We start from the raw sequence: 13,230 nt of genomic DNA on the forward strand, positions 1-13,230 counted from the left end.
GTTTTTTTGGCCTAGAGAGATTGCAAAATACCATTTTATGTCCGATTTCAGTTGAAGTAAATAAAAAGTATTCATTAAACTGTTAAAACTTTCTGTATACAGTTGAAACTGACCTTAAAAAGGAGATCTCAAGTGACTGGTCATGTGACTGGTCACTTCATGTAATGTCCTCTTTGTTTGCCTCCTGACTTACAGTTCTCTATAATGCACCTTTAATTAGCAATCTGCTGCTCAATTTTTACCAAGTGATCGCTGCTGGCAATCACATTCACACCAAACTAAAATATTGTTGTCTGTACTTGAAACACATGTGAAGGTAACATGTGGTCATGGTATCACTGGCAATTTTTCAACGTATAAAACAAATAAGATTTCAGTGAATAACTCAGACTGCCAGTTGTGAACTTCTTTACGTTTTTTTGGGAGGGTTTTGAAAAAAAAAAGTCTTGTTAGATTGATTACAAACACATTGATTTTAAGGGAAAAAGATAAATGTTAAAATGGCTTCAAAATGAAAGTTAAAGAAACATGTTGAATGATTGAAAATGTTACACATGTCTCACATGGCTGCCCATGAGTTTGTATTCAGACATCCTGAGGTGCAAAATGTGCTAACACAAAAGCATGTACATGTACCTGTATGCTAACACAAAAGCATGTACATGTACCTGTATGCTAAAACAAAAGCATGTACATGTACGCTAACACAAAAGTATGTACATGTACCTGTATGCTAACACAAAAGTATGTACATGTACCTGTATGCTAACACAAAAGTATGTACATGTACCTGTATGCTAACACAAAAGTATGTACATGTACCTGTATGCTAACACAAAAGCATGTACATGTACCTGTATGCTAACACAAAAGTATGTACATGTACCTGTATGCTAACACAAAAGTATGTACATGTACCTGTATGCTAACACAAAAGCATGTACATGTACCTGTATGCTAACACAAAAGTATGTACATGTACCTGTATGCTAACACAAAAGTATGTACATGTACCTGTATGCTAACACAAAAGCATGTACATGTACCTGTATGCTAACACAAAAGTATGTACATGTACCTGTATGCTAAAACAAAAGCATGTACATGTACCTGTATGCTAAAACAAAAGCATGTACATGTACCTGTATGCTAACACAAAAGCATGTACATGTACCTGTATGCTAACACAAAAGCATGTACATGTACCTGTATGCTGACACAAAAGCATGTACATGTACCTGTATGCTAACACAAAAGCATGTACATGTACGCTAACACAAAAGTATGTACATGTACCTGTATGCTAACACAAAAGTATGTACATGTACCTGTATGCTGACACAAAAGCATGTACATGTACCTGTATGCTGACACAAAAGTATGTACATGTACCTGTATGCTAACACAAAAGTATGTACATGTACCTGTATGCTAACACAAAAGCATGTACATGTACCTGTATGCTAAAACAAAAGCATGTACATGTACCTGTATGCTAACACAAAAGCATGTACATGTACGCTAACACAAAAGTATGTACATGTACCTGTACGCTAACACAAAAGCATGTACATGTACCTGTATGCTGACACAAAAGCATGTACATGTACCTGTATAAGAATACTGGAAACCTGACATTGAGCATCAATGGTTTTATATTTTAAGTTGATCGTTATAACATAAAGAGGAAAATTGTTTGTTTCAGTGTAAGATTGTAATATATTTCACTGAGTGAGCACCAAAAGCTGCGCCACTCATGAAATATTTACTTTCCATGTTCAAGGGGTGAAATATGTTATGATCTTACACTTAAGCAAACAATTTTCTTTTTTTATCGTATACCTTAAAAAGGATTTTAGACATTAAATTGTATTTCTTTTGAGAAGCACGCCAAATTAACATCATTTCGGAAATGCATTGTTGAAATTGTGTCCCAGCCCTATGCGGGCTGACATTTTATTTCGACTTGAGAGCGGGTACAAAAAATCCAAACACTAGTGGAAAATACCAAAATGTTGTTTCACTGTTTGACACAGTGAAACAACCTTTTTGGTCCAATTATTCAAAGAATAAGGAGGGCAATACTACTAACCCTAGTGTCTGCGTCACACCTTGGTTAAGGTTTTGGGCTACCAGACAAATCGGCCCCTTACCAAATCGGCCCCTAGTTGAAACGGTTACCTTTTCGGCCCCTTACCAAATCGGCCCCATGCAGTAGACGTTTCGGCCCCTGATTACGGAGACGTTTCAGCCCTTATTTTTATTTTGTTTTTTATTTATAAATATAAGAGAAAAAACATAAAATTTCATTATTTATTTTTATAGAAGTTGTAATGAGATATGTTTATTGACATAAAGCCATATATGCAGTGGTCGAAATTACACAAGCCCGCAAGCCCTGCACTGGTGAAATGTCTTTCGGGCTTGCTCAAATTCTGAATTTTATATAGTAGAGCTTGTTCAAAAATTTGATGCCAAGCAATAGTATAAGAATTCTCTCGTCATATTTTTTTATACATTTATTTATGAGAATTTTTTATAAAAATAAATCGAGTTAAAAAAATCTTTATACTTCGAACAAATCTTGAAATAATCTTCAAACTAATATACTTAAGTATGTTGCTAATATTTACAAGAGGTATAATGATATTTGTTTTACATAAAGTCCACTGAAAAAAACTGTATTAAGCACCTATCACCCGCCGTAGATTGCACCAACATTTTTTCAAAAACTCCTCGCACGTGACCTTATGCGAGTCATATGAGTCCCACTCAGCCATTATACTGGCGTCAATGTCTACATAACGCTGTCGACACTGACGGCCAAGGGCTACCTCCGACACGAGATGATGCGTAAGCTTGACCATGTTTGACCCCCTTAACAGCAGGCTCGTCGCTAATAAGTGGCCTGCAGCCACAGGTGCTGAACGTAGCGCAGAACGGACTGACACAAGTGGAAGGCACACCCATTTAGTTGACTCCCCGGAAAAAACGGATCGGAGGGCCTGCCATAGACTTTAAAGGAATAATATATTATGATCCATCCATCTCTTTACATATTTTATATGATCATTTTTACCATGATGCAGGTATATTGTGACTATGTCTATTTTGTCATTTTGATTTATGGCTACCTGCTTCAAAATCCAAGATTCACCACAGTTTATACAATTGTTTTGATATAGCAAAAAATGCTTTGAAGTTATCAATTCTGATCAACTAAGATACCTTTTTAGATGGATAGTAATTCATGAAAAAAGAAATCTGATAGTTATAAGATGTTATATTTTTCGAGACAGACGGCGAATTGTCACATTCCACACAGGTGTCAGGCGTTGGAACTGTGACACTTAACAAGTTTATTCGTCTACACTCAGGTCACAAAAAATGACAAAAAGTCCACAGCAACGAAACATAATCATGAATAAGTGTGCATTTTTATATTTAAAATTAGTAGAGTACATACTTCTTTTAACTAAACTAGATGATTTTAAAAAGCGTAGTTTTTACAACTATTAAGTAATGATTTCTTTTATTCTGGGAACAGTGTCAAACTTTAATATGCATTGAAATGTAAAGGTATATGGAAAAACAGTTTACCACATTTATCAGTTGAATTTGAATGATCAAAATATGAAAAGACATAGATATACACGATTGAATTTGTGGCCACTGATAGCTTTAAATTTAATCATGCATTATCTTAGACTAATTGATACTTTTATGACATGAAATTTCACTTTGACATCAACTAAGCTGGACTTCAGTAATTTACAGAAAAAAAACATGAAAGAAACCCGCTAATATATATCTTTAAATGTTGATAACACCATGTCAGACACGCGTGTGTTTCAAGTATAATGTCCACAAATGCCCACGTGTCAATGTTAGTTATAAACATTTAGACACATATTCTGCAATCCGGTGTCAAATTGACAACAACTTTGATATAATTTGGTAACATTTGCATTTTATTCTAAATAACATGAATTATGGGATAACTCGCTGTTACATACATAGCCATATCTTGAAAGATTTATTATACATTTTAGGGTTGTCTACAAAACATTAATATTGCTAACACTTACCTGTATCGCAGACTCGGTGCTGCCATCTGTCACATTCATCGCAGGTGATGGCCTGTTGCAGCGGACTCACAACCTTATCACACACAATACACAAATCCGAATCAGACATTACAAATATTATCAAAAGTCCTAAACACAAAACATTAAGAAATAAAAGACACTTATTCAATCACACTCACACGTCTTTGAAAGTTTTTCACACCTTCAACACCAACAGTTTGCCTGGCAAAGAATGCATTGATCAAAGACAATTTTTCTTTGAAGTTTTTATTATATTTGATTTATATTAAACAGTTTTAACAAAGTATATTCTTATATCTTTTTAAATTTCAAATTTTATATTCAAGATAAGGGTTTAGATTAAGATTTTAATGCTTTTTTGCAATCTTATCAATATATTTCATGAATGTCTATTTGTGACTTTACAGATCTCATGTACAACGTCTTTTGAAATACAATTTGAAAACTTATATGATTTTCTTTATATTACTAAAAAAAAAAATATAAAAAAAAAAATTAAAAGTAAGGGGCCGAAATGTCTCTGTTGAAATTCAGTAAGGGGCCGAAACGTCTCGAGTCAATTAAATTAAGGGGACGAAATGGCAGGGCCGAAACGTCTTAGGGGCCGATTTAGTAGTAGGCCGATTTCAGGTAAGGGGCCGATTTGTCTCGCTCCCAGGTTTTGCATGTAAGTCATCTCAGAAAATACATCATGTATAGCATTGAAACATTAGATAATTATGTGTTCCCAACTTTCCAACCTGCTTTATTCATGATGTTAGATAACACAAATTTTGAATTTAAGGCAAATAATGGGCTTTTATTTTTAAACTTCAAATTCTGGTTAAAGTTTTGCATGTAAGCAGTAAGCACATATAGGTTAATATCTGAGCAACTACTTGATGTATTGCTTTGAGACTTTATACAATGTTACTCAATCATCCAACCAACTTAAATAACCCAGTTAAATAGCCCTATTTTGCTAATATAAATGGTCCTTTATTATTTCAGGATCTGTTTAAGATTTTGCATGTAACCACATTTTAGTCAATATCTCAGCAAACACATCATGTATTGCAATGGAATTATACATGGGCTCCCAACAATCAAAGCTACTTAATTAATCAAGTAGGATAACTCTATCTTGCATATATTATAAATTTTGCCCCTGCATTATCCGACATAGAAATTCTGGTTAAGGTTTTGCATGTAAGCACATTATCAGTCAATAACCCAGCAACTACTTGACGTATGCATTGAAACATTATGCTATCAAAACTTTGATAATTCTATCTTGCATATAATGCAAATAATTGCCCTTTATTAATTGACTTAGAATTTTGGTTACGGTTTTTTATTGTTTTTTATTTTACAGTGATGTAAGCCTGCAATTCTAAAACTTCAAAGTGGCAGAATAGTCAAGTGTGCTGTCTCTGTGACAGCTCATGTTATTTCACCAGAAAACATATGTTAAATGTCTTTAATGTTTTATTTGATGAATATGATATTTTACAGTTTTTCTTAAGTAAAACAGCTACAATTGTTTGTTTAGGATGTGCATTGAAGTAATAACAAACTCAGGCATTCTTTTTTACAAGACAGTGTTGATACCATATTTGAACATCAGCTACCCTGAAATTCACATGTCCACCACCACCACCACCACCACCACCACCACATACATGCCATATTTCTTTAGGGGCTGCCCAGGGGATTAATGGTTCAGGTTCCCAACCCTACCTACGAAATAGGCTTTATACAGAATATCACTTAACCACAATGGTGACAATAATGTATTAACATACAGCCTAATAAAAAAATAAAATAAGAAAAATAAATAGCCTACCATCATCACACCACAACCCCAGATGTCCATATCCAATACAAAGTCATTACGTATAATGAGTTATTGACTATATTAATTGTGATGATTTCAGTGTTGGTCAGAGGCAGCTTGTATGTCTGGCAAGGGCCCTGCTGCGGAAGACCAAGATCCTGATCCTGGATGAGGCTACCGCTGCCGTCGACCTTGAGACTGATGACCTCATACAGCACACAATACGTACCGAGTTCAGCGATGCCACTGTTCTGACAATAGCACACAGGCTTAACACCATCATGGACTACACTAGGTATGTGGCTGGATGTATGTTAAGGCTTTAAATAACCATCACATTGCTTGAAAGTCTCATCATCTTTATTTCATGCTAAGATTAGATTAAATTCACCCTCAGTAATGGAATTTGTTTAACACAGTCCAAATTGTTGTATAAAATGTGTAACATTAGTTAAACAATATTTTATGAAGCTCAGCTTCATGTCAATTAAATACTCTTTTCTTTTTTTTTTTAATTCTTAACTAAAAGGGAAAAATCAATTTTTAAAAATGTCATAGATCATGATTTTGTCATTAATATAGGTGTGTGATGCTGTGGTGAAACATTTTGTCCTATAAGGCCACAAATTGTTGTCAAAATTAGTGATATGTTTTTAAACTGTTTTCTGAAAGAAAGACAGAATACAAGTACTAAATGGTTCCATGGTAACACTAAGAGTAAATCACAATTACATGACATAAGACCTAACATTACTGGAGCACTTCACTATAAACATTTTAATGGCATCTCTTATTATGCCCCCCTTCGAAGAAGAGGGGTATATTGCTTTGCACAGGCATGTCCGTCGGTCCGTCGGTAGACCAAAGCTTGTCCGAGTGATAACTCAACAAATCCTGGACGTATGGTCATCAAACTTGACATGAAGGTTGGGTCTGACCAGTAGATGACCCCTATTAATTTTAGGGCTCATCGGGTCAAAGGTCAAGGTTACCTTTAATGGTAAAATAATTTTAGAGCTTGTCCGAGTGATAACTCAACAATGCCTAGATCTATGGTCATCAAACTTGATATGGAAGTTGGGCCTGACCAAAAGATGACCCCTATTGTTTTTGGGGGTTATCAGGCCAAAGGTCAAGGTCACAGTGACCTGGAATGGTAAAAGGTTGTCCGAGTGATAACTCGACAATGCCTGCACTCATGGCCCTCAAACTTGACTTGGAGGTTGGGCCTGACCAGTAGCTGACCCCTATTGTTTTTGGGGCTCATTGGGTCAAAGGTCAAGGTCACAGTGACCTTGAATGGTAAAAGGTTGTCCATGTGATAACTCAACAATGCCTGCACCCATGGCCCTCATAATTGACTTGAAGGTTGGGCTTGACCAGTAGCTGACCCCTATTGTTTTTGGGGCTCATGGGGTCAAAGGTCAAGGTCACAGTGACCTTGAATGGTAAAAGGTTGTCCATATGATAACTCAACAATGGCTGCACCCATGGCCCTCAAACTTGACTTGAAGGTTGGGCTTGACCAGTAGCTGACCCCTATTGTATTTGGGGGTTATTGGGCCAAAGGTCAAGGTCACAGTGACCTTGAATGGTTAAAGGTTGTCCATGAGATAACTTGACAATGCCTGCACCCATGGCCCTCAAACTTGACTTGGAGGTTGGGCCTGACCAATAGATGGCCCCTATTGATTTTAGGGGTCATTGGGCCAAAGGTCAAGGTCACAGTGACTTTGAACGATAAAAGGTTGTCCGAGTGATAACTCAACAATGCCTGCACCCATGGCCCTCAAACTTGACTTGGAGGTTGGGCCTGACCAGTAGATGACCCCTACTGATTTTAGGGGTCAAAGTCACAGTGACCTTGAAAGCAAACTTGACGATTCCTGTACTTATTCTCATCAAACTTGACATGTAGGTTGGGCCTGACCAGTAGATGACCCCTCTTGACTTTGGGGGTCATTGTGCCAAGGTCAAGGTCACAGTAACCTTTATCACAAAAAAGTTAACAAATCTTCTCCCAGTGATATCTCAACAATGCCTGAACCAATGATCATCAAACTTGACATGGAAGTTGGGCCTGACCAGGATAAGACACTTATTGATTTTAGGAGTCATTGGGTCAAAGGTCAAGTTCACGGTGACCTTGAATGCGAAAATGTTTCAAGTGATAATTCGACAATGCCTGCACCCATGGCCCTCAAACTTGACTTGGTGTTGTGTCTGACCTTTAGATGACCCCTTATGATTTTAGGGGTCATCGGGTCAAAGGTCAAGGTTACAGTGACCTAATACGAATAAAAGATTGTCTGTGTGATAACTTGTCAATGCCTGCACCCATGGCCCTCAAACTTGACATTTAGATTTTTGGTGACCAGCTGATGATTCCTATGGATTTTGAGGTCATAGAGTCAAAGGTCATGGTCATAACACACTCTATCCTCAAACTTTGAATGGTCATAATCTGAAAACTGCCTCAACGGCATCCAATGTCAGTGACAAATCAGCTGTCATTTCAGTCCATGCATATTTCATTCAATTGTCAATATAATCCTGACAACATGGCGCTCAGGGGGGGCATAATGTTTGACAAACATCTCTTGTTTGATACTGTTTCTGGATGATTATTGAGTCTAAATTTGCCAGTGGTGTAACAGCCTTGATCTGGATCTGTATTGATAACAGACATCTAATAGTGCTGTCAGTATGGTGTTGTTAGATACATAGATACAGTCTAGAAGAAATATGTGACCTTCAACCAAGTAAATACAGGGAAAGTGGTTAATGGATGTATTGGGTCAAATATTTTTATGCTACACCTTTCAAAGCTTGTTTCAATAAGTTTAGTCAATAATTTCTCAGAAATTGTATTAAACTGATATTGCTAATCCTCCCATAAAGGTTCATACACTTGAGTAATAAAATACTGCTCCATTTCCAGGGTAATGGTGTTGGATCAAGGTCGTATCAAGGAGATGGATAGTCCACAGTCCTTGCTACAGAACTCTGACTCTATCTTCTATGGAATGGCTGCTGATGCTGGACTCGTGTAACTGGCTGTTGCGCTGTCTTTTACATGGAATTAGGGGCCATGAAAATACTTGGTTTGGTGAAGGACATTGTTTTTAAAAAATATTATCTTGATTTAAAAAAGAATGAGTGTTTGTGAGGGTAAGGCAATATGGATAGACGTCAGCTGATACTGTTTCATGACACAATTTTTTGGAGGAGAAGAATTTCAAATTTTCAATATGTCAATTATGTTGTAATTTATAATCATATATTGTTGCATCATGATTTCATTGAAGCATCATTTATGTTATCATATAAGAAAAAATATATTACTCACAGAAAGAAAGAAACACTCCCATTATTTACTGGCAAAGTTCAGTTCTTCATGTAGTTTGGCTTTTTGTAAATAATATTGTTTGTAAGGCGACTATAAATTAATTGCTAGATTTTCATCCACGTCTGCCCCCTCTTTTATCCACTGCCCCTTAAATTTTATTAACGCAAATAAAAAGTTTGAATTAGGGTCGTGTGTATTGTTTTGGGAACGGCATTTATTTGTACATCGGTGTTGAGGTAAAACATTCACATGTAAGAAAGGAGAGTTATTACGATTGTGTTCGTGGTTCGTCTACAGACACATGTACATGTATATGGTCCCTTATGCAATGAGAAAGAGCAATAACAAATATTCAATGGTGAAATAGTCATCTAAGAAAATAAACAAATAAAAGGTCACCCCCACCCCAATTAAAAAAAAATGGATGAAAATCTAGCAAATCATTTATATTGACCTATTAGTACAGAAAAGGTAAAAATACGGAATTCATATTTCTTAAAGCTGCACCCTCACAGATTTACCGTTTGGTAAAAATGGTATATCTGTGAGAGTGCAGCTTTAAAGAATGTAAGTCGATAAGACTGCCATAAGAGTGAGAATGAACTTAACATATGTAAATGTTTATTGAATATTTCTATGAAATATTCTTGGAGAATATTGCAGCTGATAGTTGTCCGGTGCTACATTTACACCCCGGTTCACATAAGGTTACAAAGTTCATGTGTCCTTTGTTGGATTTATGTTGTGTTGTTTTGATTGATTTTTTCATGAGCTTATATTTTTGTTAAAATCATATTCCATAGACTTTCACATGCACATGCTAAATATGGAGCCTGGTATTACTAATAAAATGTCTTCCGAGGATTGCTTTCTTTAAAGGTATCAGGGAAAACATTTATTGATTCAGGCAAACTCCTAATACCCATTGTTGAGGCTGAACTTCCAATTGTATCTAAATCTGTATCTAGCACAGCATTGCTCAGCACTTTAATATTATTTATGACAGCTATTAATCCCATTTTTATGAGAAGCAATCCACAGTCTTGTCTTCAGCTTTCCATTCAGGTGATTCATGTGAAACATTCAGCATTTTGGTTCTTCATTTAAACGAGACTTTCACTACCTCATCATTTAGTTACAAAGGATTCATGTGAGATTAAAAAAAATGCTGAAAATCTCAAACCTAGATTTCTCATCCGTAAACTATACCAGTGGAGATGTAGATCTTGGACAGCTATGGTTCTTGCTTCTTGTTTTTGAAAAATGTATCCATTGCATGTTGATCAGGCATTTTTGTCAGAAAAAGATAAACTTTAATTTCACTTTCTTACATGATTGTGTATATCATTATGTAACCAATAAGGTACAATGGATGTCACAGAATATTAAGTTATGACATTGTTTATAAATAAGTGATAGAATATGCTGAACAATGCTATTTTAATGGCACTGGAAAGCTTCAAATGAACTATTTATTATTCAAAGATTAAACAGAAAAAAAATTGGGGTAAAAAATTATGACTTCATTTTTAGAAAACATCTGAGAATTACTACTGTCAAACTAAAATTAAACCCGATTTGTATTTGTATGTAAAGGATTTGTCATGAGCTTGAAATAAATTGCAATTTTATATAACGAGTTCAGGAAGTTTGTAAGTAAGCTTACTAATGTATTTCCTGGACAAGTGGAATATAATTGTGTATCATATAATGATGAGTGTCGGATTCTTTTTATCACATGCTTTTCAAGTACAAATAGCTAAAACGACCTACCTGTTTAACTGCTGTAGCAATGAGCCTAATACCACAAAGCAATATAAATATCTTCTGACCATTGGAAATAGCACAATGTTAAATAACACATGTGTAATACAGAAAAATATTTGATGGCTATAATAAACCAGAAATAATATATAATAGTTGATAAAATATTTTCATAGAAAACCAAGGCATATTGTATAGTTTTTGCCAATTTTGTTTTTTTCTAACCACAAAAAGCTGCGATAAGATCAGATATCCGAACCAACGAGGAAGTTTAACATGAACAAAATTCAGAAAGTGTATGAGATCTACTCTCCATTTTGTACTGCAGTCCTTGTTATTATAAGTACACATTTGTGTTTTTACACAACTGCCTTGGTAATTTTTACAATGAATTCCACTTGAGAAGTCATGCATTTTTTGTTGAAATTTGGTTATCTGATATTGTGAAATCCATTCTTCTGATTGTAAATTCCTTTTCCATGCATTAACCAAGAGAATGCTTTGACACATTTTGCTTGGAGAACAATTTTGGCCAGGAGAGATTGAACACAGTCTTCAAATCAAGGAATCATCAAACATGATAACAAAAAGCAATGTTGGCCTTTTGGCATTTAGTATCTAACTATTTGGCTTAGTATCGTAGTTATGATTTGCATGTCCAAGAGCTGCATTTTTTTCTGAATTGGGTTTCTTTTTAAGCATTTATTATTATTTTAGTATTTTTCTGAATTAAACAAAAAACCTGACATATTATGGATGTCATTTAGGTAATTTTGTTTGATTTTTGCTGAATTTGATTTGAAAATTGATACAAAATGCCGTCCTTGCTTCTGTCTCATTGACAATTAGATATTGGATTCCATTTATATATAATTAATTTTAAATATATATATGCAATATTTTTGTGACTTCATGACTTAAATAACACCAGTTAAAAAGTTTTACATGTTTCTGTTGCAGTAAAATTATTAAGTTTTAGTTTTAAATGGTATTATTTTTTTAAGACTTGCAAGTTCATTTCCATTTCTGACACAGCATGACATTGCATCAATCATGATATCTCTACAAGTCATATCATACGTGTAGGAATTTGTTTCTCGTTTATTTATGCTGCATATGGTTTGTTATGTTAAGACAATTCGTTAGATATTTTTTTATTTGCATGCATTTGGTTTTCATGTATGTCTTTTTTTTTTTAATTTATGACATCTACTGTAAGATTGTTTGTCTTCTTTAGTCGATAAATCCAATAACGTTAGTGGTTATTTTATCATGTTAAGACTTCTCTTTTCTATGATCATGCTTTTATTTCCATATGATGTCTGTATTGTTTGTGTTGTATTTGAATAAAAAGAGAAGATGTTGATTTGTTAATTTGTTAGGAATTGAATCCAAGGCTTTTGATACAGTTTATCCCAGTCCAGAGCTTCTGTTTAGACACAGTTTATCCGAGTCCAGGGCTTCTGTTTAGACACAGTTTATCCGAGTCCAGGGCTTTTGTTTAGACACAGTTTATCCGAGTCCAGGGCTTCTGTTTAGACACAGTTTATCCGAGTCCAGGGCTTCTGTTTAGACACAGTTTATCCAAGTCCAGGGCTTCTGTTTAGACACAGTTTATCTGAGTCCAGGGCTTCTGTTTAGACACAGTATATCCGAGTCAAGGGCTTCCGTTTAGACACAGTTTATCCGAGTCCAGGGCTTCTGTTTAGACACAGTTTATCCGAGTCCAGGACCTCCGATTAGACACAGTTTATTTGAGTCCAAAGCCTATATTAAAACACAGTGTATCTGGGTCCAAGGCCTCTGTTTAGAAACAGTTTATCTGGGTTCAAGGCCTCTGTTAAACAGTTTATCTAAGTCCAGGGTCTAAGTTTAGACAAAGTTCATCCAGGGTCAGAGCCTTTGTTTAGACAAAGTTTATCCAAGTCCAAGGCCTCTGTTAAGACAAAGTTTATCTGAGTTCAAGGCCTCTGCTTAGACACAGTTTATCCAAGTCTAAGGCCTCTGCTAAGACACAGTTTATCCAAGTCCAAGGCCTCTGCCTAGACTGTTAATCCAAGTCCAAGAGCTCTGCTTAGACACAGTTTATCCAAGACCAAGGCCTCTGTTTAGACAAAGTTTATCTGAGTCCCAAGGCCTCTGTTTAGACGCAGTTTATCTGAGTCCAAGGCCTCTGCTTAGACACAGTTTAT

At 35.5% G+C, this 13,230-nt stretch overlaps 1 protein-coding gene across 6 annotated transcripts in view; it reads left to right on the forward strand.

Annotated features, from left to right (window-relative positions):
* The window catches only part of LOC128211901 (multidrug resistance-associated protein 1-like), an 89,239-nt gene extending 76,835 nt beyond the window's left edge, over nucleotides 1-12,404 (forward strand). For all 6 annotated transcript variants that reach the window (XM_052917047.1, XM_052917030.1, XM_052917038.1 and 3 more), the window contains exons 30-31: nucleotides 6,026-6,220; nucleotides 8,867-12,404. In XM_052917047.1, coding sequence (XP_052773007.1) covers nucleotides 6,026-6,220; nucleotides 8,867-8,978 — 307 coding nt within the window. In that variant the 3' untranslated portion in view covers nucleotides 8,979-12,404. The remainder of the gene's footprint in view (nucleotides 1-6,025; nucleotides 6,221-8,866) is intronic.
* The last annotated feature ends 826 nt before the right edge of the window (nucleotides 12,405-13,230 follow it).

The sequence above is a fragment of the Mya arenaria genome, chromosome 2 (assembly GCF_026914265.1).
Source record: "Mya arenaria isolate MELC-2E11 chromosome 2, ASM2691426v1".
Lineage (NCBI taxonomy): Eukaryota > Metazoa > Mollusca > Bivalvia > Myida > Myidae > Mya > Mya arenaria.